This window comes from Pogona vitticeps, chromosome 4, assembly GCF_051106095.1.
Source record: "Pogona vitticeps strain Pit_001003342236 chromosome 4, PviZW2.1, whole genome shotgun sequence".
Taxonomy (NCBI): Eukaryota; Metazoa; Chordata; class Lepidosauria; order Squamata; family Agamidae; genus Pogona; species Pogona vitticeps.
In genome coordinates this window covers 105,059,979-105,086,545 of record NC_135786.1, presented here as the reverse complement: position 1 = coordinate 105,086,545, position 26,567 = coordinate 105,059,979, and the positions used below count along the sequence as shown (strand labels likewise).

At 43.0% G+C, this 26,567-nt stretch overlaps 2 protein-coding genes across 7 annotated transcripts in view; one reads left to right on the top strand and one right to left on the bottom strand.

The window, feature by feature from the left end:
* KCNT2 (potassium sodium-activated channel subfamily T member 2) overlaps positions 1–26,567 on the bottom strand; it is a 330,818-nt gene that overhangs the window by 142,784 nt on the left and 161,467 nt on the right. The gene's annotated exons all lie outside the window — the stretch shown is intronic.
* LOC140705804 (uncharacterized) lies at positions 2,562–6,445 on the top strand. Of its 3 annotated transcripts, none has more exons than XM_078392310.1 (2): positions 2,562–2,703; positions 4,264–6,445. In XM_078392310.1, the coding sequence occupies exon 2, from the start codon at positions 4,274–4,276 to the stop codon at positions 5,465–5,467; it is 1,194 nt and encodes a 397-aa protein (XP_078248436.1). In that variant the 5' UTR covers positions 2,562–2,703; positions 4,264–4,273; the 3' UTR covers positions 5,468–6,445. The 3 variants fall into 3 exon arrangements, with proteins under 3 accessions (XP_078248436.1, XP_078248435.1, XP_078248434.1); XM_078392309.1 differs by lacking the exon at positions 2,562–2,703 and adding an exon at positions 2,983–3,124; XM_078392308.1 differs by lacking the exon at positions 2,562–2,703 and adding an exon at positions 2,992–3,128.

Genomic DNA, 26,567 nt, shown 5'->3' with positions numbered 1-26,567 from the left:
GGGGAAAGTGCCCCAGAGGGCAACCACAGCTGGGATACAAGGATATCTGCAAGCGGGATCTGAAGGCCTTAGGAATGGACCTCAACAGATGGGAAATGTTGCCATCTGAGCATTCAGCCTGGAGGCAGGTGGTACAGCATGGCCTCTCCCAATTTGAAGAGACACTTGTTCAGTAGGCCGAGGCAAAGAGGCAGTCCTGAAACCAGCAAAATCAGGGAGCTGGACAGGGGACAGATTGTATTTGTCTCCAGTGTGGAAGGGATTGTGACTCTTGAACTGGCCTTCTCAGCCACACTAGATGCTGTTCCATGACCTCTATTCAGAGCACGTTACCACAGTCTCTTGAGACTGAAGGATACCTACAGACTAGTTTCCCTCTCTTCTGCACTGGCTAGGCCTCATGTTGACACAGTTAGAAATTCTGGATACCACACTTTAAGATAGATTCAGACAACAGAAAATATGAAGTCTAACCACACTTTAAGAAGGATGCCAGCAAACAGGAACAATTTCAGAGGAGGGGCAACAAGGATAATCAGGAGACTGGAAACCAAGCCCTATGAGGAAAGACTGAAAGAACTCAGCATGCTTAGCCTTGAGAAAAGAAGACTGAAGTTAGATATGATAGCACTTTTCAAATACTTGAAAGATTGCCATATAGAGGAGGGGCAGGATGTGTTCTTGACCATCCCAGAGTGCAGGAAACTCAATAATAGGCTTAAGTTACAAGAAATTAGATTTTGGAAGAATATCGGGGAAAACTTCCTAAATATTAGAGCAGTATGACAATGGAACAAACTACCTCAGGAGGTGGTGAGCACTCCAATGTTGGATGCATTCAAGAGATAATTAGATAATCAACTGTTGGATATCTTTTGATTTGAATTCCTGCACTGAACAGGGGGGTTGGAATTGATGGTCTTATAGGCCCCTTCAAATTCCATTAGTCTATGATTCCATAATTTCAAAGAATGTGGGGAAAATATCCTGTGCAAGCCCAATACAGAACTGCTAGGGTTTTGTTCTGGGCTGGCTGAAGCCCAGAATAAGAATACTGCCATTATGGTTTAGGGGGTAAAGCGCATTTGATTGCACATCCCTAAAGATATAAATCAATAGTGACACTATATCATAATCTAGTGCTTTTTTCTAGAGAGTGCTTTATTTATGCCACACTGTGTTTCCTGGGATTTACTGACAGTAATGATTTAATAATTCATACTTCACACAAGAATTTATATCCAGCGTTTTGACAAGTCCTAAAATAATAGCTAATACAGACATCACTCCAGGAGTCTAGAGGCAACAGAATAATGCATAGCTACACACACACACACACAACATGAATCTTCTTCCTTTGGGAACTGCCCAGATCCCAGCCAAGATACAACTCTGTATGTCAATGTAAGTGGTGGGACTTGTTGACCCATCAACCTAGTTTTTAGGAAAACCGGGGACTGATTATGAGCTCCTGGTCCTATTAATGTTTTGTATAGCTAATTTTCAGTAATAGTTGGGGAATGGAACAGAAAAATCAGGAAGGAACAGCTATCAAGCAGGTGTTCTTCTGCATCTTAGGCATTAGAACAGGTGGCACTAATCTGCATCTCACACGAGGTGTTAGGTATACCTTGAGTTGTAGGCACATAGTAACTTAAAGTTATAAAACCAAATAAAATCATTTTCTTCTTCTTTTTCTTTCTAATAGCTGATTCTTCAGTAATGGTAGTTAAAAGACAATTAAATTTGAAATATTGTCAGTTCATTTCCAAAATGTAACTTACATTTTGTTTGCTGCAGGGCACATAAATGGTGAGGAGACAAGGTGTTTTTCACTTACTCACTGGGGATATAGACATTGATGGCAACTAGTCATGATGATTAGTCAATCAGTGCCAGTACTGGGGAATATGAAGGCGAAGGGGGCATTAATATGGTGCCCAAGTGATGGGTCTTCCTCAGACTTGTTACTGTGGCAACAAATGCAAGACTACCTAGGTCTTTCAAATGATCCACTGTGACTTTTTAATGTTGACATTGTTAGCAATCTTTATCCACAATAAAACATTGCAGGGGGCGAGGAGAGGAGTCCAAGAGAGCACAACATTGTTACCATCTAAAAACAGGCAACACAGAAGCAGATGAAAAAGCAATGGGTAGCGCGCGCGAAGGGCGCTGTTGTCGCGCCATTGAGCCCCGCGCGTTGTTTGCTCCCTTGGCCCCGGGATGACGCAGGGCAGCCTGGGTCTCGCGTTGTTTGAAGCGAGATCAAAGGGGTTTTAAGGGAGCGTTGAGCTCATCCTGTGCTCTTTCGGTTTTGGCAGAGAGACAGGAAAGACGGAGTTGGCTGGCTGTTTCGCAAGGCTTGGATGACGGTTTGAGGGGGGTAGCCTGGAGCTCCCTCCCTGTTACTTATTGAATTTAGTCTGGGGCTGTGTGAGGACTGTATTGATTTAATTGTAGATTGCGACCAGGTGGCATTAGCTGTTTAAGGAGAGCGAGGGTAGCTTGCTGTGCGCGCGTGCACTCGCGCGAGCGCGCCCCACCCACACACAGAGTCAGTGGCTTAGCTCGTTACATCCCCTCCTCCCTCCATAGTGTGCTTCAGTTCCTTTAAAAAGAATAAGGGAGCAGTTTTTCTGGGCTTTCCCCTCCTGTGTGTGTGGGGGAATAGAAGGAGTCAGAGGCTGGGAGGACGATTAGGTGAGGCGTCTACTTTTCCGCACTGGTTCTATCTTGCAATTAACAGAGCTTGTTACCTGGATTGCTGGTGGCTTAAGCTTGGGGGCTGGCAGTGGCGTCGCTTCTGTAGGGACATTGGGGAGCTTTGAGCACTGGCTTTATTTTTCTTAAGCACCTCCCTGGTTTTGGATTTCTCTCCCCCCCCATTGTTGCATATTCCACTGCCGTTTTGTACCTTAAAGGGTTAGAGAGAGAGAGAGAGAGAGAGAGAGGGAGGGAGGGAGAGAGAGAGAGAGAGAGAGAGAGAGAGAGAGATCTACGGCAGTTCTACTATTCGCTTGGGCAATTGGTAAAGAACAGTGGGGGGAAAAATTTAAAAAAAAAAAAAAGAAGAAGCAACGGGGATTGCATAGCTGGGGCCCTTGGAGCCGAGGGACTGCAGGCAGGTAGGGGGGAGTAGTAAAAGGACCGGGTGTTGGAGGGCAGCGGGCTGTTGCTCATCTCATCCCCCGGCCCGTTTGATCGGTTCTTGGGGGAGTAAAGGGGGTGAGGTTTTATATTACGTTTGCCCGGCCTCAAGTTGTTCTAATTTTCCTGCCCCCCCCCCAGAGTTAGGAGGAACGGAGTGAGGGATCGTCCCTTAGCTGGCCGGGTCTTTTCCAGGCTGGGTTTCAGTGTCTTGAAATAGATATAAAGGTTGGCTAGAGGCGGCCATTTTGTGAGCCATTGGGGAAGCCACATGTGGTAGCTCCGGCGGCCATTTTATGTAGTGGTTTCACTTTTAAAAAATAAATTAAAAAATAAAAAAATAAAAAAATAAAAATAAAATAAAAATAAAATGTGTGGGTGCTTTACTAAAACTAGGAGGTGAATTGGGTGCTTGGAGTTCATCTGCATTTAAAAAATAAACAAATAAATAAATAAATAAATAAAATATTGAATTCCATTAGGCCAATTGAATGCGGGCTTATTTGGGGAACTGATTTAAATATATATTATATATAGTTAAAAAAAAAAAATTCAAGTTAAGGAATTGATAAGGCGGCATCGGAAAACAAAGGGGGTAAAGGGCCTTAGAGAGAGGTGGAGGATTGATTATAGGGTGGGCATTTGCCTGCTGACCAGAGATTTGAGTTTTATTCCACTGGGCTCGCCTTGGTTGTGGTAAGCAGTGTCTGGGTAGGTTGGCAAAGTAGGCCTGGGGTATTATAATTTAATAATAATAATAGTAATAATATTAATAATATTAATAATTCAAGAGTAAGAAAGTTTCTGGTGGAAGAGATGCCTCCAAAAAAAGGAGGGGGAAAGAAGAAGGGGAAAGCCCCAGTGAGGAAGCAGACAGTTTCCCAGGTGCCCCCCTCGCATTCATCCTCTGATGAGGAATCCTGGGCCATGCTGAAAGAATTGCAGGCCAAAGTGGCAAGCCTGGAGGCCGAAAAGTTAGAAAGGCAGGCCCCGAGGGGCAGTGCTGCTGCACCACGCCGTTCTGCTAGGGAGACAAAGAGACAACGTAGGGCAGGAATGAGAGCCGTTACACGTGATTTAATGAGGCGTTTTGATGCCCTTGATTCTGAGCAGGATCACGAGGATGAAGGACGAGATCTGGAGGAAGATTCTACAGGAGCACCCTTGGGGACTGAGGGGCAGAAACGCAGGAGGATGGAGACAGCAGACAGCCAAGATGCAGCAGAGGGGACATCAGGCAGGTACAGCCCATATGATGAACCCTCTACGAGTTCTCAAGGGGCTGTTGAGGCATCGGGAACAGCGAGGGCAGTTTCCGGTGAGTATGGGGGTGCACACAACGCGGCCAGTCAATCGGCATCTTGGCCATGGCTTGGAGGCTTGCAGCAGCCATTTGCCTCACCAAATGCTTGCACAACACCTACTATGGCCTGGCCGGGTGGTTTTTGGCCCCCTATGGGCCCACAATGGTTTGGTTGGGGTATGCCGGTCGCCACCCCCGTTAAAATCAGCATCGGCCAGCGAGGGTAAGAATTCAGCAACACAGCCGCACCTGGTGGTGCCCGATACAGGTTATAATACAGTTCCAATAACTGCGATTCCGTATTCAGATTATAGTTCGCCACTGGGAGATCATTTGACCCCGGCGGTGAAGGAGAAGATTTGGACTGGACAGTACATTGATTTTTATGAACTCCTTAACCGGCAGATTGAGGTCCGGGACATAGATAAGGACGACGAAAAAATTAAAGAGAAACACAGGCGAAAGAGGCCTGATAGGGATTGGAATAATTGGGTCACTGGATTCACTATATATTCAGGGGTACTGGTTAAAGCACAACCCTGGAAGGCATCAGCTTTATTCCAGTATTTCGACATAATCCGTAGAGCACAAGCTGAATTTGAAGGCCTGGCTTGGCTTCGATATGACGAAGCGTTTAGAATGAGGAGTGCAATCAGGCCTGAGATGAGATGGGATGAGACACACCCTGGGCTTTGGTTGCAACACATGACGCCCGCCAAATGCAATTTGGGGGACAGATTTGACTGTGGTCATCTGAATATACAATCTACAGAGACCACCGATGCACAGCAGAGGGAAGGTCAGCCTCGGTGGCCATGCTATGAATTTAATAATAAAGGTACATGTGTAAGGTCCCCATGCAGGTTTAACCATGTCTGCATTGCATGTGGGGGAAAGCACCCTAAAATCAACTGCTCTAAAGCAGGGTCGCAGCGGCAAGACAAAATGGGAGGACCCAACAAGAAATCAGAAGGGGGTACTGGTGTTATGAGAAAGGGGAACCATGCCAACTAGAATTAGAACTGGGAAGAGGGATTAGCGAGTTTACCAAGGAGAGAGGGGTGGAATACACGATATTTGGGGATGAAGCAACACCGGTTATCATAGGGGGTAATGCAGAACAAATTACAGTAAGTAGTTCAGATTTTGGTCGTTTGGCTGATAATACGAAAGTATCAGAATACTAACTAATGTATGGCAGAGGCAGTTTGTATCATTTCAGGTGGCGAGACCCGGGAGTGTTGAAGACACATCATGATTAGTGGCACATTTTCATCCATTGGGCAGCACGTGGGGCTGCATCTGCCCATGTTTAATGATTTAGGGGCTTGGTGCCCATGCTTTGGAGGTTTTGGAAAAGCATGCCTGGTATGCATTGCTTACAGCTTGGAGGAATGACATCTTTGAAAACGGGCCTTCGGGCTTTTTGGTGGCACATTTGGATGGCAATGGTTGGCGCAGTTCACCAGTAATGGCACTGATGTCTGGTTATACTGGAGACTGACTGAATCTATTGTAAGGCAGGTTTGGACATCTGCTGGAAGATGGAGGGGGCCTGGTTTTTGAGCTTGGCGGCTCGGTGGGAACATGGGACATAGCTATGCTAGTCCTCATGCTTTGGCGGGTAGTGCGGGAATAACTGGTTGTCACGGTGTCTCCCTTTGGTAATTTGCATAAAATAAACAGCGCTCCAGTCCTGACGGCACTGAGGATCGTGCGGTCACAGGGCCGAAGGTGACTGAGACGCTTGACCACTTACGGGCCAAAAGGTCATCAAATGCGATGGCTGGAGGTCCGGGGTGTTAGTGAAGGCCTTATAGGTTCCTGCTGTCGTTAGACAGCGGGACCCTGGGGTCTGGGACTCGCCCATTGACTAATAAGGAATCATTTGGCGTTATTTCCCCGCACTACCGCAGGCCCCCTCACATTTGGTATTGGTTACTTGGTTGATCTAAGTTGGTTCAATAAAGTGTGGCCCATATTTAAATCCAATATCGGTTGTCTTGCGTCGTCATTTCGGGGCTCGGGGAGCAATGGGTAGCGCGCGCGAAGGGCGCTGTTGTCGCGCCATTGAGCCCCGCGCGTTGTTTGCTCCCTTGGCCCCGGGATGACGCAGGGCAGCCTGGGTCTCGCGTTGTTTGAAGCGAGATCAAAGGGGTTTTAAGGGAGCGTTGAGCTCATCCTGTGCTCTTTCGGTTTTGGCACCCGCCCGCCCGCCCGATTTCTAGTGTGCTGTTTGGGGTCGCCTATTTTGGGGCCGGATAGGAATTTTTGACCTTCATCCTGATTGGCTGTTGGATGGGGGGATTTTTCGCCTATCCCACACTGGAATAGGGTTTTTTGTAGGGTGGCCTTGGAAGGTGGTCTATTTTAATCGGTCACACTGGCGGGTAGTGCGGGAATAACTGGTTGTCACGGTGTCTCCCTTTGGTAATTTGCATAAAATAAACAGCGCTCCAGTCCTGACGGCACTGAGGATCGTGCGGTCACAGGGCCGAAGGTGACTGAGACGCTTGACCACTTACGGGCCAAAAGGTCATCAAATGCGATGGCTGGAGGTCCGGGGTGTTAGTGAAGGCCTTATAGGTTCCTGCTGTCGTTAGACAGCGGGACCCTGGGGTCTGGGACTCGCCCATTGACTAATAAGGAATCATTTGGCGTTATTTCCCCGCACTACCGCAGGCCCCCTCACATTTGGTATTGGTTACTTGGTTGATCTAAGTTGGTTCAATAAAGTGTGGCCCATATTTAAATCCAATATCGGTTGTCTTGCGTCGTCATTTCGGGGCTCGGGGAGCAAATAGGAAATCAAATGCTACTGATTACATCTTTGATCAGCCTGAACTTTGGAGTATTGAGTCATTATTAACTGAAATCTGCAACTGTTTCCCGTAAAGATTGATTGACATTCCAGGTTTATACTAAAAATGCTGCCAAACTTTTTTCTTCAAGTACATGTTTTCAAAGTGTTATGTCAAAACTTACTGATAAGAATGAAAGTGGGAATCTTGGTTAATGAGAGGAAATAAAAGAACTTTACACATGAAGGAACAAAATTAAGGCTTATTAAATCTTGGCAAGAGATGCGAGCAGCAAAAATTTTTCCTCATGTGAGTTGAAGTTTAAAATGAATTCAGTTTTACTGATCTTGGCCCCCAATATGTATGGTTAATGATTTACTTTGGGTGGGAAGAGGTTCTGAGGACACATTAGCTCTATGCAGGAATTAAGCCTGGATTTGTGGAGGGCTTAGGTGTGTGGCACAGACAAGGGCTGATCCTCGGTGTCCCAGTGGGACTTTAACTTAGCAGAGAGGCAAAAAGAAAGATGACCTCTGCCTTTTTTAACAATAGGCAAAGGACATACAGCTTTATTTTTTTCCATTCCTTAGGGGTGCTCCAACTCTATTTCCTTTGGCGTGAACACAGACAGTGGCATTTTACCTCAACTCATGGTCTGTGTTTTGCTTGTTTATAGCCACTGTTAAAATAATGATCACTGTTCAGACTACTGTCCATTTCAATTCCTGCCCATTTGACCCATTAATATATAAAATCTACCAACTCAGGCATCCCTATATGCATTTCATGATGGTCTGGAATACACAAAAATTTACACCAAATTAAATTTATTAGTCTTTAAGATGCCACAATGTTCTTTGTTATTTTTCCTGCTAAATTAATTAACATAAAAAACATCTGGCTTCTTGTGACCCCATTCTCAGACAATTCCTTTTCCTTCGACCCTTATTGATAACTAGGTATAAGAACATGGCAATGTCATATTCACTGCTTTTGAGAAAATTGAATGTTCAGTGTCTGTCTTAAGAGTATGGTCATGCCTCCTCTTCTTCTTCCTTATAGTGTTTTGAGAGTGATCTCTTCACGACTACAGTCATTCATGGCCCCTAAAGGGCTGTAGCTCTTTGTAAAGGAGGGGATGGGATGATACATTCAAGAATAAAATTATCTGTGAAGTATCTCAAAATTGAAAAGATATATCTAAGAGCATACAGTATTAGGCAACACATTATCATGTAGCAATTTCTCTTTGCTAGTATCCTGTCTCTCTACAGTTGGAACTTAGGGTTTAAAATGTCCCAACATAAGAGAGGCATACAAGTTGCTCAATATGCTTTAGTCCTATATAGAGTAGAAGATGCTCTGATAAAAAGAACAGACACAAGATTTAAGCTCGGTGACTTGGAGAATACTCTTAAGATTAGGGTATCTCTGACAGGTTTCACTGTAGTATTCAACACCTTTGTTTCTTCAGGTCCATTTCAGGATGAATAGTTAAAGCACTGAGTTTTAGGTGACAGACTGATAACCTAGGACTTAGTGTTTGCCTACAGTGGTCATTCTGGTTGGTGTGAGCTAAACAGGGTCACGTGGTGTTGGGTGGAGGCACAATATGCCATTTGATGTGATCCTCACATCCAAATGGCATATAATAATAATAATAGAATTGTAAGAAGGAGGAGGGGAGAGAGAGAGACCCCTCTCTCAGGAGTGCCGTCCCTCCCACCAACCACTGAGAAAGAGAGCCAGACCCCGCCAATTACCCCACCCCGGAAGACGAGACCTCCTGGACATGACCCGGGGAATCTACAGCGAGATTTGAAAAGACTAATGGTCACTGAACCCAGGACTATCTTGGCGGGCACGGGAGAAAAAGGGCAGGAAATAGTAGAGGTGGGGTTGGGGGATATAAGAAGAGGGGAAGAAGAGTTGCCAGGAGGCTGGGAGTGAATCTGGGTGGAAGATCCATGGATAGGGAAGACTGAAAAGCTACGAGTCCCCAAGGAAGAGGTGGATACCAGGAGGAGATGAGAACTCAACCCCTAACCATCCTGTTGCAGTGAGAGAGAAATGAAAGAGTGGCGGAGGAAGTTAAGAGAGGAAAGAGGGAGAGTGGAAAGAGAGTGAAGGGAGAGATTAGAATGGAGGATATGGAAGAATCAACAGAGAGAATTCCTGGAACCCCATGGCAGATGGGGGACCCCACCCCAGGGAGTGTGACTGGGTGGACGTTTGAGAGGAGGACACCATCCGCCTGTTGGAAGGAGAAGAGGGACTGTTACTAAACCCCGACATCCCACCTGAATGGCTGGGACCCTGGAATAAGCCTCGTGGGAATCCTTTCAAAATGGAAGGTTGGAACCCCCCATCAGACCCATTGTTGAAAGGGGAGAAGGTTTGGAATGTGTTTGTTGACACTGGACTTTTATTGAACACCCCAATAAATGTTACCCCTATTTCTAAGCCAAAGAGAGTTGGTGCTTTATTTGAAAAGGAAAAGGAGGTGGCTACTGAACCCTCACAATAATATTTATTTATACTGCACTCTATACCAAAGCTCATTCCAATAGTCAAAAACAGTTAAAATACAACCATAACATAATTACAATGATTAAAACATACAGCAATCAATTATCATTCAATAAGGCAATAAACAAACAATCAAAATCGCTATAATAACAATATAATAATTAAAGTACAGTAATTCTATCCCAATAATTGCATATCAGAACTCAAGGGACTCTATTTGGTTCAGCTCCTTCCATTCTGAATTTGTGGTACTGTGAAGTGGCTTAATTAGAGAGCCACTTCAGGATATTGGTATTGGCAAATTAAACACTTCTGTTGCTCCTTGGCAGAGGGACAGGGGAAGCTTCCCCCCCTCCCTGGCCCTGGTATGCCATCAGTTATAAATATTTTTAAAGGCTGCATCTTAAAGGACTGATCAAGAAACTTTGAGCAGCTCCTCAGCTGGCCCTTCAAACAAGGCAAAGAAAAAATATTTTTCTCTGGGTCCCATGAAAGCCAGAATGCTCACATTTGGTCCATTTCTAGAGCTGAAGTGATCCTTCCCACACCAAAAAATGTAGAAGCTTCTGACAGGGGTTCAGAAAGATGTGGGAATGAGAATGGCTTGGTTCATTTCAACAATTACATTATATGATCACCAGAAAAAAAGAGCAAATCAAACCATCCTTGCAGAAGATCAAACAGCAGGGGCAAATGCCTGCTTGATCACTACCTTAGTTTTGGTTTAGAGTTGGTTGTGCATAGTGATGGTGACTGAAATCTTTAATTTGCTTAAATTTAAAACTTCCCATTTCCCCTTCAGTTTCCAAGGCTTTGTAGGGGTCGCTCTTATCTTGAGACCTCAGGGTGGGATGGGAAAGACTTTAATATAATAAAATCTAGGTCACCACAGGTGGTCCCTATTCAGCACTTTTCCTACTATATTAAAGCCTTCCCCACCCTATCCCAATGATTTTCCCATCAACCCTAGCTGTGGTTAACCTAAGTTTAATGTTTTCCAAAAGGCAAAGTTACAACAAACTGTTCAAAACTTTGAGGCCAAAATGTGCTACTATGAAAGCTAATGCCATTGGATCAGTTCCTCATTCTGACACAAAAATACTTATGAAAAAAAATCATTAAAATTTTCATGTAGGAATTAAAAATAAAGAGTTGAAACCTAATCTAAACAAAGAATGGTTCAAACTGGGATTAGGAGAAACACAATGAAGTTAAGACTATGGCTTTCTCATGTGATTAAATAAAATTTATCTGTGGTTATTCTCTCTCTCTCTCAGCATCTATATTCTTCTGTTTGTGTCTAAGCAAGTTGAAAGACCAAGTTGTATGGCACTGCAAAAACGTAAAATTAATAACAACTCAATGGTCAAAATCCTACTGCAAAAAAAAAAAAATTGTATTGTATGCATAGGGGCAGTTATGTGAGCATTTTTTTTCCAGTTTGGCAACCATCTATTGGGTGTAGAACTAAGCATATAACTTGGGTATATCCTGTTGGAGTGTTGTTTGCAACCATCACATGCTATCTGTATTTTCTGTGACTGGCTGAGTCTTTTCTGTGCTGAGATGACTGTATCCAGCACTAACTGATCATTCTTTCCAGAATTTGAATACAAAGAGCACACCGCCCCTCCGTTGAGTGCTTTTCCCCTCTCACTCCTGGGTTAGTGGCAGTTGTTACTTGCTGCATGTGTTTGAAGCAAAGGAAGCACAAGACTGTAATTTCAAGCAGTTATAAATAAATAAATGTTTTATTATTCTTTCTACTACAAATCTCTCAGAGTGAGTTATTGAGACTTTAAATGTCAATTAATGAAAAAGGGGTGAACTCTGGGGAAGTTGTAGCTATTCGCCTGTACTTTTTATGCATAGTAAAAAGGGATTTATTTTTACTAGAAATTCTAAATTCTGAAACATTCCCAAGGACGCAATGCGCAGAGAGCCAAATCATATGCACGGCTTGCACAATTACTGGTTTATGCTGCAAGATACCAACAGGATTGTGGCCAATGTATTTATTAAACATTCATGTCTTCTGCAACAAAGAGTCCTTATGTGTATGCCATTCGAAATCAATATAAAATGTTATAATCAAACTAAACTAAAGATAACTTAAATATTATTGCAGCATTTTTGAAATTCACTGTGGTTATTTCAAACAGACCTTTTGCAAAGTAATGGTTAAAAGAACCTTTAATATCAAAGTGGTGTGACTTCTAGGAACTGCAGAGTAACCTGATAAACTACAAGGTTATGTGGCTGCTAGAACATACGTAAATATTTGCTTAAACAAACTCTAAACACTTTGACATATGCCACTGCAACTTCTTACTGAATGGGATTGCTCAGGAACTGATCAGAACTGGGACAGGAATGAAGGGTGAGGAATGAAGGGAAAAAGAAGAGAAACAGGAGAGTCACACTTGAATAAGACATATTCTTCAACCCTAAGAATGGGACTTTGAAAATAATTCTGGGATGGCTGGCAGGATTTTAGTCTCAAAACTGGTTTTAAAACTGGCTCTTAGTATTGTTCTTTAGATCTGTTTCAAAGAATGCTATTTTTTTTCCCAAAAATGGGATTTAATTTTAGAAAAATGAAAATGTTGTAGATCTGTTTAAAGCAGGGGTCCCCAACCCCTGGGTTGCGGACTGGTCCCAGTCCATGGCCTTGGAAGGACTGGGCCACTGGGACAGATGATCAGTGAGCACAAGGTAAGCGGTGAGCGAAGCTCTGCCTCCTCTCAGCATGCTCCTATTAGGTTCTAACAGGAGGTTTAGCTTCAGTCACAGCTCACCTTCTGCTCCTGCTTGCCGCTCATCTGTCCCGGCACAATACATGTAATGAGCTCGATTCCAAGCTATCCTCCAACAACCTACTGCATATCAAGTACCACCACCCCCAGCCCTTGGGAGAATGGTCTTCATCTAAACTGGTCCCTGGTGTCAAAAATGTAGGGGACCACTAGTTTAAGGGATGTTTTTTCTCTCCTGTACATTGTTTTCTTTATGACTCCTGGAAGGCAAAAAAGTGTTATAAAAACACTTCAAACAAACATATACTTTTCATGTCTATCTTTTGCCAGCTTGATAGATAGATAGATAGACAGACAGACAGACAGACAGACAGACAGACAGACAGACAGACAGACAGACAGATCGATTGATCGATCGATGGATGATAGAATTTGTCTAAAGCTGAAATGCCCTATAAAAATTTCCCATGATCTTCTGAACTCAAGAGAGAGAGAAGGATTGTCAGACATTACTTATTCTGGACAAATCCACCTTTGCTTCTTTCTATATTCCTTTTTATGATCCTCACAAACTAACAGTCTACGTAACTGCTCTAGCTTTCAGACCAGTGTTAACATCAGGTTCAGCCGTCTGTAGTTTCCTAGATCTCCCTCTCTCCAGATATGAAGAATGTGCCTGTCTCTAGTCTTTTGGTACCCATTCATTCTTCAAAAACAGACAATGGTGTCAGCCTTCGAGAATACAATTGGTGTCACTGTTTATTTGTTTGTTTGTTTTGGGCTATTTGCAGCCCTAGATTTCTTGATACCAGTACAGAGCAGGGAGGGGAACCTCTAGTCTGAAAGCTCCACTCCAGCCACATTTGACCAGAAAGATTCTGGATGGAGCTCATGATGTCTCCAATCAGTTTGGACTGGGAAGAACATATTAATGTTATGCATTCACATTAAAATATTTACTTCTGTGTTGCACAAGCCAACTAAGGCATCCAGAGACTAACAGTTCAAACGTACTACATGTTACATACAGCACTGATGCTACCTGTCTGTCATGGGTTTGGAGGGAAAGTTCCATCCTATGGGGAGTGGAAGGCGGGACATCAGGAGGAGGGGCTGTACTGTATATATATGTGGAGCTTGTGTGGAGAAGTTAGGAGACGCTGGGATGTGACGAAGCAGCAGCTGGGAAGAAGAAGCTGGTGTGGGAGTCTGTGTGTCAGACAGGGTACTACTGTGTGTCAGAGTACCAACCTGATAGGTTCAGGTGTCTGTTGGTTAGCCAGAACTGATAGGTTCAGGGTCTGTGCTTCAAGTTAAGGGTTCTGTGTGAACCAAACTGTATGCATGTATGAATGAGACTAAGCCACGTTACTATATCTTATTCACCTGATCATTTTATTTTGCCTGTGTGTTGTTTTAAATAAACCTTATTCTTTTATTTGTTTGAAAATCCATCCCTGGTCTGTGTGACTTCTTATAGGGAATGGTTGGTGGCAGCTTAGTTAACGTGTGGCAGATCCCAGTAGGTCTGGGTTTGTCACATTGATTGGTGTCCAGCGTGTGGGATACGACTGGTCCAGTTGTCCAGTGGTCCAGCAAAGCCTTGGCAAGTGTGCCCAGAGCAAGCGGGGTCTAGTCAGGGACAATCTGAGAGCACGTAGGTAATCTTCTAGGTGTACCTCACGGGGGGGTGCACTAGTAGAAGAACGTGTAACCTCAGATTGGGGACTAGATTAGGGTGCTCTGAGGCAGCCTGTTTTGGCGGGAAAAAAGCTGAGGCAAAACTGTGAAATAGCAGTGAGCTAGCTTATCTGCTGAGAGGCCCAGCAGAGGGGGGTAGACTCTAGCTCGCAACTGTTGCAAGTAGTGCTGAAGGACAGCAGCAATCTATAGGGAAAGCTGGTTCTGAGGCAAAAGAAAAAAAAAGTGGTCGTTTCATTTTGAGGCTTGACTTTTTAAAGCAGCTTGTTCTGAGGGGGGATTATGCCCTTGACTCGAAGCCAAATGGCAGAAATGGGTGAAGTGAAAGACCCCCAGGTTGACCAAGGTTCTGAGGATGAATTTGGCTCAGTGCAGGGTGACAGCACAGGAGAGCAGAACCCAGAACTCAGAAAATTGCTCATAGCCCAACAGCATGAACTGAGGGTGAGGGAAATGGAGGAAAGATTAGAGAGAGAAAGAAGGGAGGAAAGGGAGAAACAACGGCAATTTGAATTAGAGAGAGAGAGAATGGAAAAGGAGGAAAGGTTAGAGAGAGAGAAAATTGCTCTGGAAAAAGAAAGGATGGCGTTTGAATTAAGAAAATTGGAAATGATGAACCAGAACAATAATAACAATAGGGATTCTGAGGGAGGCCAATTGTCAAAAGCTGACCTGAAGAAATTCCCTGTGTACCACAAGGGAGATTGTCCTGAGGTGTTCTTTTCCTTAGTGGAAAGAGCGTTTGTGGACTTCTCAGTGAGGGAAACTGAGAAGATGACCATCATGCGATCTTTAATCAGTGGTAGCCTGGCTGAGGTTTATTCAGAGATGCCACAGGAACTGATGAGAGATTTTGCAGAGTTTAAAAAACTGGTGTTTGCAAGACATGGGATAAATGCGGAACAGCTGAGGCAAAGATTCAGGTCCCTCACAAAGAAACCAGAGCAGACTTTTACCCAAGTGGGGGCTCAATTGGTGAGGCTGCTTGAGAAATGGCTATCTCAGGAGGGGACAGAGACCTTTCAGCAGCTTAAAGATTTGATAGCGCTGGAACAGTTCTATTCAGTCCTGCATGGGGAACTGAAATTCCAGGTGAGGGAAGGGAAACCAAAATCTGTGGCAGAAGCAGCCGAGATCGCAGATTTTATTTCCCAAATAAGAAAGCCCTTGGGTGAGGGGAAAGCGATGGGGAAACCCAAAGAAACCTACAGCAAGTACTCTCAGGGACCAGGGAAAAGCCAGCAAGGGGGAGGGGCCCATGGTGAAGGGAAGCCCTCAGAAATGAAACCAAGACCTCAGATTTTGGAGGGAAAACCAAAACAAGATGAGAGAGAATCAAAATACACCAGAAAATGTTATTTCTGTCAGGGAAAGGGCCATCTAATCTCAGAGTGTGAGAAATTAAAGCAGCTAAAAGGAATTGTGCCTCAGGATTCGAGTGGGACCAAGCCAAAAGCTGTGTTCTGTGTCCAGAAAGAGCAAGGCTCATTGTCACTGAGGGAGCCTGTTGCCATGGCTACTCAATCTGGAACAGCTACATCTGCTGATCAGGCTGAGGAAAATGGTCCTCTTGTAGAGGTCAGGCGCTGCCTACTGGTGAGAACAGATTCTCAGTTGTTTGAGACAGCAGGGGTGGACGTAGGAATACTTGGCCATCAGTATAGGGGGCTGCGGGACACTTGTTCCCAGGTGACCCTGTGCCATCCAGATATTATTCCTAGGGAATATCTAATCCCAAATGAGAGCATGAAGGTGGCAGGGATTGAGGGGCAGGTAATCTCACTGCCAGTAGCAGAGGTACCTGTGAACTTTCAAGGCTGGAGGGGAGTTTGGCGGCTAGCAATTTCATCAACTCTGCCAGCAGCCGTGCTCGTGGGAAATGACCTGGCTGAACATGTGAAACGGGTGCTAGTGATTACACGTTCACAAGCCACCACGGGGACAGTTCAAGGGGGTAATGATGAGCCAGAGACGGAAGCAGAGGGGAGTTCAGAAGCTGTGGTGGAAACCTTAACCACAGACAGCAGATTTGGACAAGAGCAAAAGGCAGACACCACTCTCCAAAAGTGTTTTGAACAGGTGACTGACGCCCAGCTAACACCTGAAACCCCAGTGAGATTTCTGGAGAAAAAGGGGATTTTATATAGAGAGACCCTGAGGAATATCTCAAAAGGGGGAGATGGGATCCGAAGTCAGCTGGTGGTACCTGAAAAGTATCGCCCCATGATCTTACAAAGGGGGCACTCTGACATGTTTGCTGCACACTTAGGGGTGAACAAAACACAGCAGAGAATCACACAGAATTTTTACTGGCCTGAAATAGGGAAGCAGATCAAAGAATTCTGTAAACAATGTGATGTGTGTCAAAGGCAGGGGAATAACCGCGACAGGACCAAAGCAAAGTTGTGCCCTTTGCCTGTGATTGACACTCCGTTCAAATGCATAGGGGTGGATATTGTGGGACCTTTGCCCAAGGCCACAAAGAGGGGGAACAGGTTCATTCTCACCATTGTGGACCATGCCACGAGGTACCCTGAAGCCATACCCTTGACTAACATTGAAACTAACACAGTGGCAGATGCCTTGGTGGGGTATATGTCCAGGATGGGATTTGCCTCAGAAATAATCACAGATTTGGGAGCATCGTTCACATCGAAGCTCATGAAACGGTTATGGCAAATCTGTGGAATTAAGCACAAGGAAACCACTGCCTATCATCCTGAAAGTAATGGGTTAACTGAGAAGTTCAATGGGACTCTAATGCGCATGATTAGGGCTTACTTGGCAGAGAATCCAAACAATTGGGACCAGAAGCTGCAATCCCTTTTGTTTGCTTATCGATCAGTGCCACAAGCCAGTACCGGGTTCAGTCCATTTGAACTTTTATTTGGGAGAAGGGTGAAAGGGCCCCTTGATTTGATCAAACAAAATTGGGAGCAGATCACCCAGGATGACCCACAAGACGTTGTGACATACATAGACACCTTGATGAATGACCTAAAGAGAAATCTAGAGCTGGCAGCAGAAAACCTGCAAGCTCAGAAGGTCAGACAGAAAACATGGTATGACCACAAAGCTAGAGAGAGGCACTTTGACCCAGGGGAGGAAGTGCTTTGGCTTAGGCCCTGCAGAGAGAATAAACTGCAGCTCAGATGGGCAGGACCATATAGGGTCATTTCCAAGATGTCAGACCTGAACTACCTTATAGAGCAGGAGGAGAACCAAGCAAGGAGGGTGGTTCATGTGAATGCCCTAAAACCCTACTACAGAGGGGAACAGAGGGTTTTATTTGCGATAAAAGCAGCTGAGAGTGAGGAAGCGGAATTACCCTTCTGGGAGGGTAGAGGGGAAGTAAAATACAACCCAGAGGAGGTAAAGATCAGTCCTGCACTCACCCAAGACCAGCAGCAAGAACTAAAAATGCTGCTCAGTAAATATCAACAGGTGTTTTCCAACAAGCCGGGGATAGTGAAGGGAGTGATGCATCGGATCCACACAGGGGATGCACCCCCGCAGGCAGTATCCCCATACCGAGTAACGGGACCCTATAGGGACAAGGTGCGGAAGGAGCTGGACGAGATGCTAAGGGAGAACATAATCGTCCCCTCTTCTAGTCCTTGGTCCTCTCCGATAGTCCTTGTGGACAAGCCTGATGGGAGCATTAGGTTTTGTGTTGATTACAGGAAATTAAACCGTGTAACCACTCCTGATGCCTACCCAATGCCCAGGCTAGACAACCTGATTGAAACCATAGGGGGTTGTCGGTTCATCTCATCATTGGACCTGGTAAAGGGATATTGGCAATTAAGAATTGATCCCAGGGATCAAGAAAAGACTGCCTTTTGCAGCCCTTTTGGTCTCTATGAGTTTCGAGTCCTGAGCTTTGGTCTCAGAAATGCACCAGCCACATTCCAAAGGCTGATGGACCAGACCTTGGCAGGGCTCAGTGACTTTACAGTGGCCTACATTGACGACATAGGGATCTTCAGTAATACCTGGGAAGATCACCTGATACACCTGGAGTTAGTGCTGCAGAGGTTAAGTGCAGCAGGGCTAACAGTAAAGGCCAGCAAGTGTCAGCTGGGTAGCCCAGAAATAAAATACTTGGGTCACATGGTAGGGGGAGGAGTGATAAAACCCCTGGAGGCCAAAATAGAAGCTGTTCGTGATTGGCCTAGACCCAACACCAAGAAAAAAATCAAATCATTTCTTGGGTTGGTGGGCTACTACAGAAAGTTCATCCCGAGGTTTAGCGAGATTGCGGCTCCGCTGACCGATCTGACGAGGAAGAAGGCTGATGACCGCATCCCGTGGACCAGCGACTGTGAGGCGGCGTTCCAGAGGTTGAAGGAGGCGCTCGTCCAGTATCCAGTGCTGCGGGCTCCAGACTTCGACCGGGAGTTCATCATCTACACCGATGCGTCTAACAGCGGGGTAGGAGCAGTTCTTTGCCAGGAGGATGAGAATGGTGACCAGCATCCAGTGTCCTACCTGAGTAGGAAACTCCAAAAAGGTGAGAGACATTTGGCAACCGTGGAGAAGGAGTGTTTGGCCATAGTCTACGCGATCCAGAAGGCCAAGCCTTACATCTGGGGAAGACATTTTGTTCTGTGCACTGACCATTCACCACTGCAATGGTTAAAGACAATGAAAACCCACAATAGCAAACTTATGAGGTGGGCTTTAAACCTACAGGACTATGACTTTGAAGTGAAGGTGGTCAGAGGGTCAGTGAACTGTGTTGCTGACGCCTTGTCAAGAAGACCTGAAGATTGAAGACGGCGAAAGAACATGGACTATGTATATATATTGATGACAAAAAGTTAAATGTACCTGTTTTTTGAACTTGGTTTGTATGAATAAAGGTAAATTGATGTAATGTATATGGTAAATGTTTAAATGCCTAATTGCTATGGTTAACTTAGAATGTAAGTATAAGTAAGTATGATATTGTATGTATAACTGTTTTGTGTGTTTTATCCAGGTTGTTTTTTGGGAAAAAGCACCTTAGCTTTCCCCCTACAAAACAACTTATAAAGAGGGGAGGTGTTACATACAGCACTGATGCTACCTGTCTGTCATGGGTTTGGAGGGAAAGTTCCATCCTATGGGGAGTGGAAGGCGGGACATCAGGAGGAGGGGCTGTACTGTATATATATGTGGAGCTTGTGTGGAGAAGTTAGGAGACGCTGGGATGTGACGAAGCAGCAGCTGGGAAGAAGAAGCTGGTGTGGGAGTCTGTGTGTCAGACAGGGTACTACTGTGTGTCAGAGTACCAACCTGATAGGTTCAGGTGTCTGTTGGTTAGCCAGAACTGATAGGTTCAGGGTCTGTGCTTCAAGTTAAGGGTTCTGTGTGAACCAAACTGTATGCATGTATGAATGAGACTAAGCCACGTTACTATATCTTATTCACCTGATCATTTTATTTTGCCTGTGTGTTGTTTTAAATAAACCTTATTCTTTTATTTGTTTGAAAATCCATCCCTGGTCTGTGTGACTTCTTATAGGGAATGGTTGGTGGCAGCTTAGTTAACGTGTGGCAGATCCCAGTAGGTCTGGGTTTGTCACACTACAGTACTTGCAACATGAGTTATTTCAAAATGTTACTCTTAAAAGGGAAAGCATTCCTCCTGTTTAATGTAAAAGTAACTATTATAACAGTAACACATAAAACTAAATTAACACATTATTTTACATGTAACGAGTTCTTACATGTGATCAGTGGTGTGGTGTGGTTATTGCCCAGTTGCATTCCCTGTCCTTCCAGAATACGTGAGCAGGAACCTAAGCTGTAATAAATTCAACCAAGACTTCAGAAGGGCAGCCAGTGAAGTCAGAGATGTGGCACTCCACTCCTGCCCCTTTCCAGTTGATATTTGGTGAATCTCCAGACCCTCCTTTGTTCCTATCATCATCTTATTTCTTGCTTATGATAATTCATCTCCAGCCACTTGGCCCAAGCAGCAAAAGGAGTTTTAGGTTCAAAATAGTGATGGTTATGGACATCTCCCCTTTGCACTGCTGGAAAACAATATCTATACTAACCTAGGAATAAATCCTTCCTTTACTATAGCTCCTTTACTGCTGCCTTCACTTTATAACTGGCAAACATAGAATTTAGAAACGTGATGAGTATGCACAAAAACATCCCATTCCTGGCAACATTCCTCATTACCTCTCAAGAAATGTCCAGGCTTTCCATGAAAACAAAGGCCCAGACCCTTTCATCCTCTCTCTCTCACCACATTTTTCACCTGTTGTTCTGTGCAAGAAACTGGGGAGTTCTGAACAGCTTAATGGTTTCTGATTACTACTGTACAACAGTGGTTCCCAATCTCAGATTACTCAGATATTCTTGGACTGCAACTCCCAGAAACCCCAGGTTTGTTGTTTTTTTTTAACTCAAGAGCAAGAGGCTACATGACATACCCCTAGACTTACTCGCTTGCAGGCTGCAGCTGCTAGGCCTCCTCGTACACTTCTCAAAGCATTTGCTTCTCTACTGTTCCTCATGCCCACAGTGGTGCATGACAGACTACAGGGAATTTGGTTTTAATTATAAAAGCACAGAGGTAAATTGATATGAGTATAGTCCAGGTTGGATTCGGGCAGGAGAGCATAGGTTATGCTACTGTGAGCAGCATGACTGTAGAAAACAGGAACATGAATTTAACGAATGGCTTAACAGACAGGCCTGAGTGCAGTTCACATTGAACATTGCAACTTAAACTCTGAGTGGTTCGTAACAAATCTGTCATGGTGTTCAGAGAAACTAAATTCCTAATGCAGGTGGTAGATCAGTCTGAAGAGAATAGCTTAAAATACCATGGCAGTATCATCTCTGGCTTTTATCCCCATCTTGCAGCTTGGGCTGAGAGAGGAGAACTCACAAAAAACAAACCCTGTGTTTATAGTGGCAGCTCATGATTTGAAGAGGGAGAGGGACCAGAATCCAAAATGTCAGGATGACATGCCTTCCTTTCACAAGCTGCTTCGGTTATAGCCCATTCTAGCTTGCATGGATTATTGTCAGATACAGTTCTTAAATAAATTTTGTACATGTAGATCAAGCAAGGGTCCCTGTCTCTGAGGCAAACTTCTTCCTCCAAGTCCCCTCAGAATATCTCTTTCTTTCAGACATGTGCAAACAGAAATAAAAGGCAACATCCTGTCACAACACCACAACAATAAGGGATATAAAGCTGCTCTCCATTTTAGATAACATCAAATTCTTAAAGCAAAGTCTTGGACCGCTATATCACTGGGATTTTTATCACATTGAAATATTTTTAAAAAACAACAGCCATACATTAAAATAAGTCAATTATAAATTGGTAAAGCTATCACCAAATTCCAAAATACTTGCGAAAATGTTATTGATATAAAAATGCAATTTCTCAATTTCCACTGCAATTCCCAAAAAATAAAGCAAGCAAAATCAGCTGATTATTAGTACTGTAGGGACTCCCAACTCTACTGGCAACTGGCTGGGAGAATAAAATTCTGGCTGACTAGAAAACCTATATGCCCATTAATTTGTAGCCTTATAGCCTCAAAGCTCCACAACACTCCATTCTGAGAAGTATAATGTTCTTTTTCTCATGCATGTATCAAGCACTCGCTAATGAATGTGAAAGAACAAAAACAACAAAAGTCTATCCAGGTTGGTGAGAGGAAGGCAATGCAAAGCTCAGATATCAACTCATTTCAACATCCCATTTATTTCAAGGAGTATTTTTTGCTCATACTTCAAGTATTTCCCATTAAAATATATGAGACCAAAAAAAAGCTTAATCATGCCCAGTAGAGACTTCAAACTCTTCCTGAAATATGATTCCTCTGATTGCCAATATCTCCTTGCCCCCGTATTTTAACGTTCATTTCCTGTGAAGTTAAAATGAGACCTCCAAGGAGACATCATTAGATTCTTTCTGTTTTTTGCAATATCAGGCCTAGTTTTCCTTGAAGTTAAGATCTGCAGAAAGAACTTTAAATGATAATCTTTGGGAAGCACACATGATTTCTTAAAAAAACAAAACAAACAAAAACACAAGGAAATTATTCTGTTGCAGAGGTACCTGTGCAAACCAGTCTCAGCGTCAATGAAATAAAGTAGTTAAGCAACAGCTGTTCCAGCACCCATCAGCTCCAGCCGACATAGTTAATAGTCCTTAGTCTACTTTACAGCATGCATTTTTCCAGCTCTTAAAATAAAACCCTGGCTGCACTGTTTTGTTTTTAGTTTTTATTATATGTTGTACCATGACAAGGAGGCTAGGATTCCTACTAAGACACCAAACATATCAGCCTTTCAAGTGGTTGTATGTCATTGATTCAATTATTTGAGGGACAAAATTCAAAAAAGTAGAAAATTATGGACATTTGGAGCTTTGTTTTTTATCAGCCCTTTGAGTACATGCAGTATTAATGACTTGTCTAGCTTTATTAACCTTGCTCTTGCTATATTTTTAAGCTGTAAAGTACATATATACAAAATATTGCTTTAATAACTTCGAAGAGCGTAGTCTCAGGATGGCTTCTAATGTTATAGTAACTGTCTGAATGCAATTTGCTTTTTTTTTAAATTTGCATCTCGCCACTGCAGAATGTGACCTCTCACCATAATATAAAAGAGGTAGTGGAAACACCAATAAATGGGGGAAGAATATGGGCTAATGACATTACATGAGCTTAATGTCAGTTATAGATAGGAATGAGAATTAAAATGAGAAGCCAAAACTCCCATGAAATCATAGTTTTTGTACAACGAAACAAAAGGGAAGAAACAATAAACATGCTGAGGGGGAGGGTTTCACAGGAGCAAGATAAAGAAATGTGAGTTGGGAAGCACCTTTAGCAGCAAGGGCAGACTGTGTGTCATGGTGAGGGGATGCTTAATCCTTTGAAACCCACCAAAGGTCACATAAGTACCAAACCTGCTACTGCAGTTGCCCCCACACAGCAAATTTGCCACTGCCACAGTTACCAGTACAAATCAGCAGCAAATGCAAGAATTTTCTGTGGTGAGGGAAAGTGCCAGCACACTGTTATGTATCTCCCAGAGCCGTTTGAGACCATGAAGCAGAGTATTTCCTGGAACCTACAGTTAAAATGACATATAGAGAAGCAATCACGGCTAATTAAGTGTTGCTGCCTGCTCGAGCAGCAGGTCGTGGGCCATGGCAGAAGTTGCGAAGAAAAAGGAATGGATAAAAGGGTCACATATAAGGCAAACTACATTTTTTTTTGCCCACCTCTACAAGAGATCATCAGCCAGGTCACAGTGGCAAAGCTGGAGGAATGTATAGATCATGGGGGAAATACAGTAGGCCTATCTTCTTTTTTAGCCTTGAAGGCTTTCATACAATCACTATTTTGGTATAATTTAGTTACACATGAAGACTATTTAGCCCCTGACTGAATATTTGGAATTCTTACTTGTCTAATTTAATATAAATGGGACTCCTTACCAATGGAAGTTTTACAATGTACATGCTTACCAGTGCTGATATCAGTCCTGCACAAACACACAATAGCACAATTGGTCACACAACCAGGATGCAACCAGCATCTTATTAATGACTCACCAATTTTCTCCAAGACCTATGTTTTATACATACATAAACCCACACTATACAGCCCCTACATATATATCATATACCAGCATAATAAATTTAACGTCAAAACTTACCAACATGTCTACAGTATAATAGGTTATTATTTGTATTGAAACTTAGCATATCCTACTGGGAGATTTAAAAAAGCTCTTATTTTAGCATTGTCTTAGAAGGCACACACTAAAAAAATTCTTTATTCTTCCATTTTTAATCAGGTATAAAACCAAGAGTCTCTCTTAGAGAGATTCTACAGATGGGACAGTCAAGGATGAAGCAAACAAAGCCTTCAACTTCTTCCAATTTACAACATCACAGCTTTTTCTCCATTGTAATTGGTTCCAGTTATAGAACCATTATATTGGTTCTATTTCACTACCTGGTTTAGCAGCAGTTTTGGCCAAATATATATACAGTTTTGGCCGCTTCTCATTAGTGGCCGCTACATTATAGAATTCTTTCCCTGTGGAAGTGTAATTCTTTGGCTTCAGGAAGGAAAATAAAGACCTGGCTCTTTGCCCAGGCTTTTCAGTTTTTTTCCTCTGTTTGTTTGTTCATTTATCTATTTATTGGTCACTCTGCTCCAGTTTTTTATTACCCAATTTTTATTGGTTTGCTGCCATCTTGTATCTTATTATAGAATTAATACATATTTAGGCTAGGTGGGGGGGATATCCCTAATGTTTCATATGTACATACTTATTGACTGACTGACTGACAGACAGACTGCCCATCCGGGAGGTTCAAAACACAAAATAACAGAACAATATACAGAATCAAATAATAAAATACAAAACAAGTAAATAAGGATGATATAACAAAATCAAAACCAAACAAGTTAAAATATTCAGTCAGAAAATCTAAACATTAAACATTAAAATTGGTGGTAAACAGTGGCTATCAGTTATTAACTACAACTATTATTGAATTTTAGTTTATGTTTGTGTATATTGGGACTTGAATCCTCCATTTTTCAAAATTGCACAATATATTGGCAAATTGCTCCAAGTAACTACTTGAATGCCCTAAAAATCTGGGGGAAAAACATTATTTCACTAGTACAGAGAGCTCCTTCATTGACATCAGGTTCATAATTGCACTGGCCAGTTCATCACCTGGGGACCAAACGTCTGGTGATCAGTTTGTCCATAGTTAATTAGGCTAGTCCTTGGAAAGGGGACAGACACTTTACTTGCAGGGCCATACATGAAATCTTACCAGCTAAGTAGAAGGTTCTAGAGCTTATACTCTACTGGCCCATAAACACTTTCATGTCACAAAGAGGCAGTGAAATAGGACTCTGTGTTAGATTACTATTCACATTCCAATTAAATTGGAGAGGATTACCTAACAGACCATTAGCTTGATTTTCACATGATACATGTAAGTTCTTCTATTCATTGATGAGTAGGTTCTTACAGTAAATGCCCAATTCAGCTCTGTGAAAGGAAGTCTATGGTCAGCCGCCTATTATTTCTGCCAGCCAGCATGACACAATTAGCATATATTTTGGCAACCAATTTTAGTGTTGTATGCCACATTAAGTGACTTGGTGCACAACAAATACATATTTTAACTTCTAATTTGCAGCAACCCACTACCAAGCTTTATGCCAATTGCATTATGCTGGCGAAAAAATGCAACAGGATTTGGCTACTAACTCCTGCATAAAAGCACAGCTGATTGTTATTATTGCAGCCTAATCAGGAAATAGTCATTTTATTCATTTTCAAAATGATATCATTCATAGTTAAATAAAAGGAGGAGGATTCAAACTATCCATTATCTGACAAACAAATGTATTTTGGATTGACTGGAATCTTTGTCAACACAAGATGAGATTTTGCAGTTGAACATCTGGAAAATGTGGTAGAAGGGTCCTGGGTGTCCCAATAAAGTCTCAGTATTGTACCACAGAAACATGGTATTCTAATCAAATTGTCCCTGACCAAATGTACCACCCCACAACAAGGTACTACTAAGATAAACTTAACATTTCAAAATGCCTTTTGTGTGACAACATACACACTTTTAAAAGGAACTAACCAGGTAAACTAAGATTAAGGAAGTGAATGTTGTTTTTTTTAAAAAATGCACCGATATAAGGCAAAAAGCATTTATTTGTTTCTGGTTTTGCATTTTTGGATAATACTTTACACAGTGTGGAATACTACTCCTGTGAAGCACTCAAAATGATAATGAGTAACTTGAGCTTTCTTGAGTACAATTTCTGTGAAAAGCAGGAGATGAATTATCATAAGCAAGTGAATAAGATGATGATAGGAACAAAGGAGGGAGGAGGGCAGTGTGCAGTATTGTTTCCAGAAGAGACAAGAGTCCTAATCATCACTGAGCGGAATTCTAAACCAAAAATAATTGTGTTCTGTAAGGGGAATGGAATAACACTTAATAATATAATGTATTTGTGCCTATTGGGCATGGACTGGAAACATGCACACAGAAAAGAAAACCCTGTACTTGATATGACTCAATTCATTGCTCAATATCACTGAAAACACAGCTGTTCTATTGATGTATCCTCTACTTTAGCTGTTCCTAACCTTTGACACTCCTACTGCCAACACATCTCCTCATGTTCTGATCTGTGAGTGGCTTTTACCACCCAGCCCCCCCAAAAAAAGTTGTGCACAGTCATTTGATACATATAAGCTTCTGAGATCAGATTCAGAAATATGAGGCACGAACAAAAT

What these genes read in the sequence shown, in the direction of transcription:
- LOC140705804 (XM_078392310.1), top strand. Translation starts at nt 4,274, where the DNA reads ATGAAGGACGAGATCTGGAGGAAGATTCTACAGGAGCACCCTTGGGGA.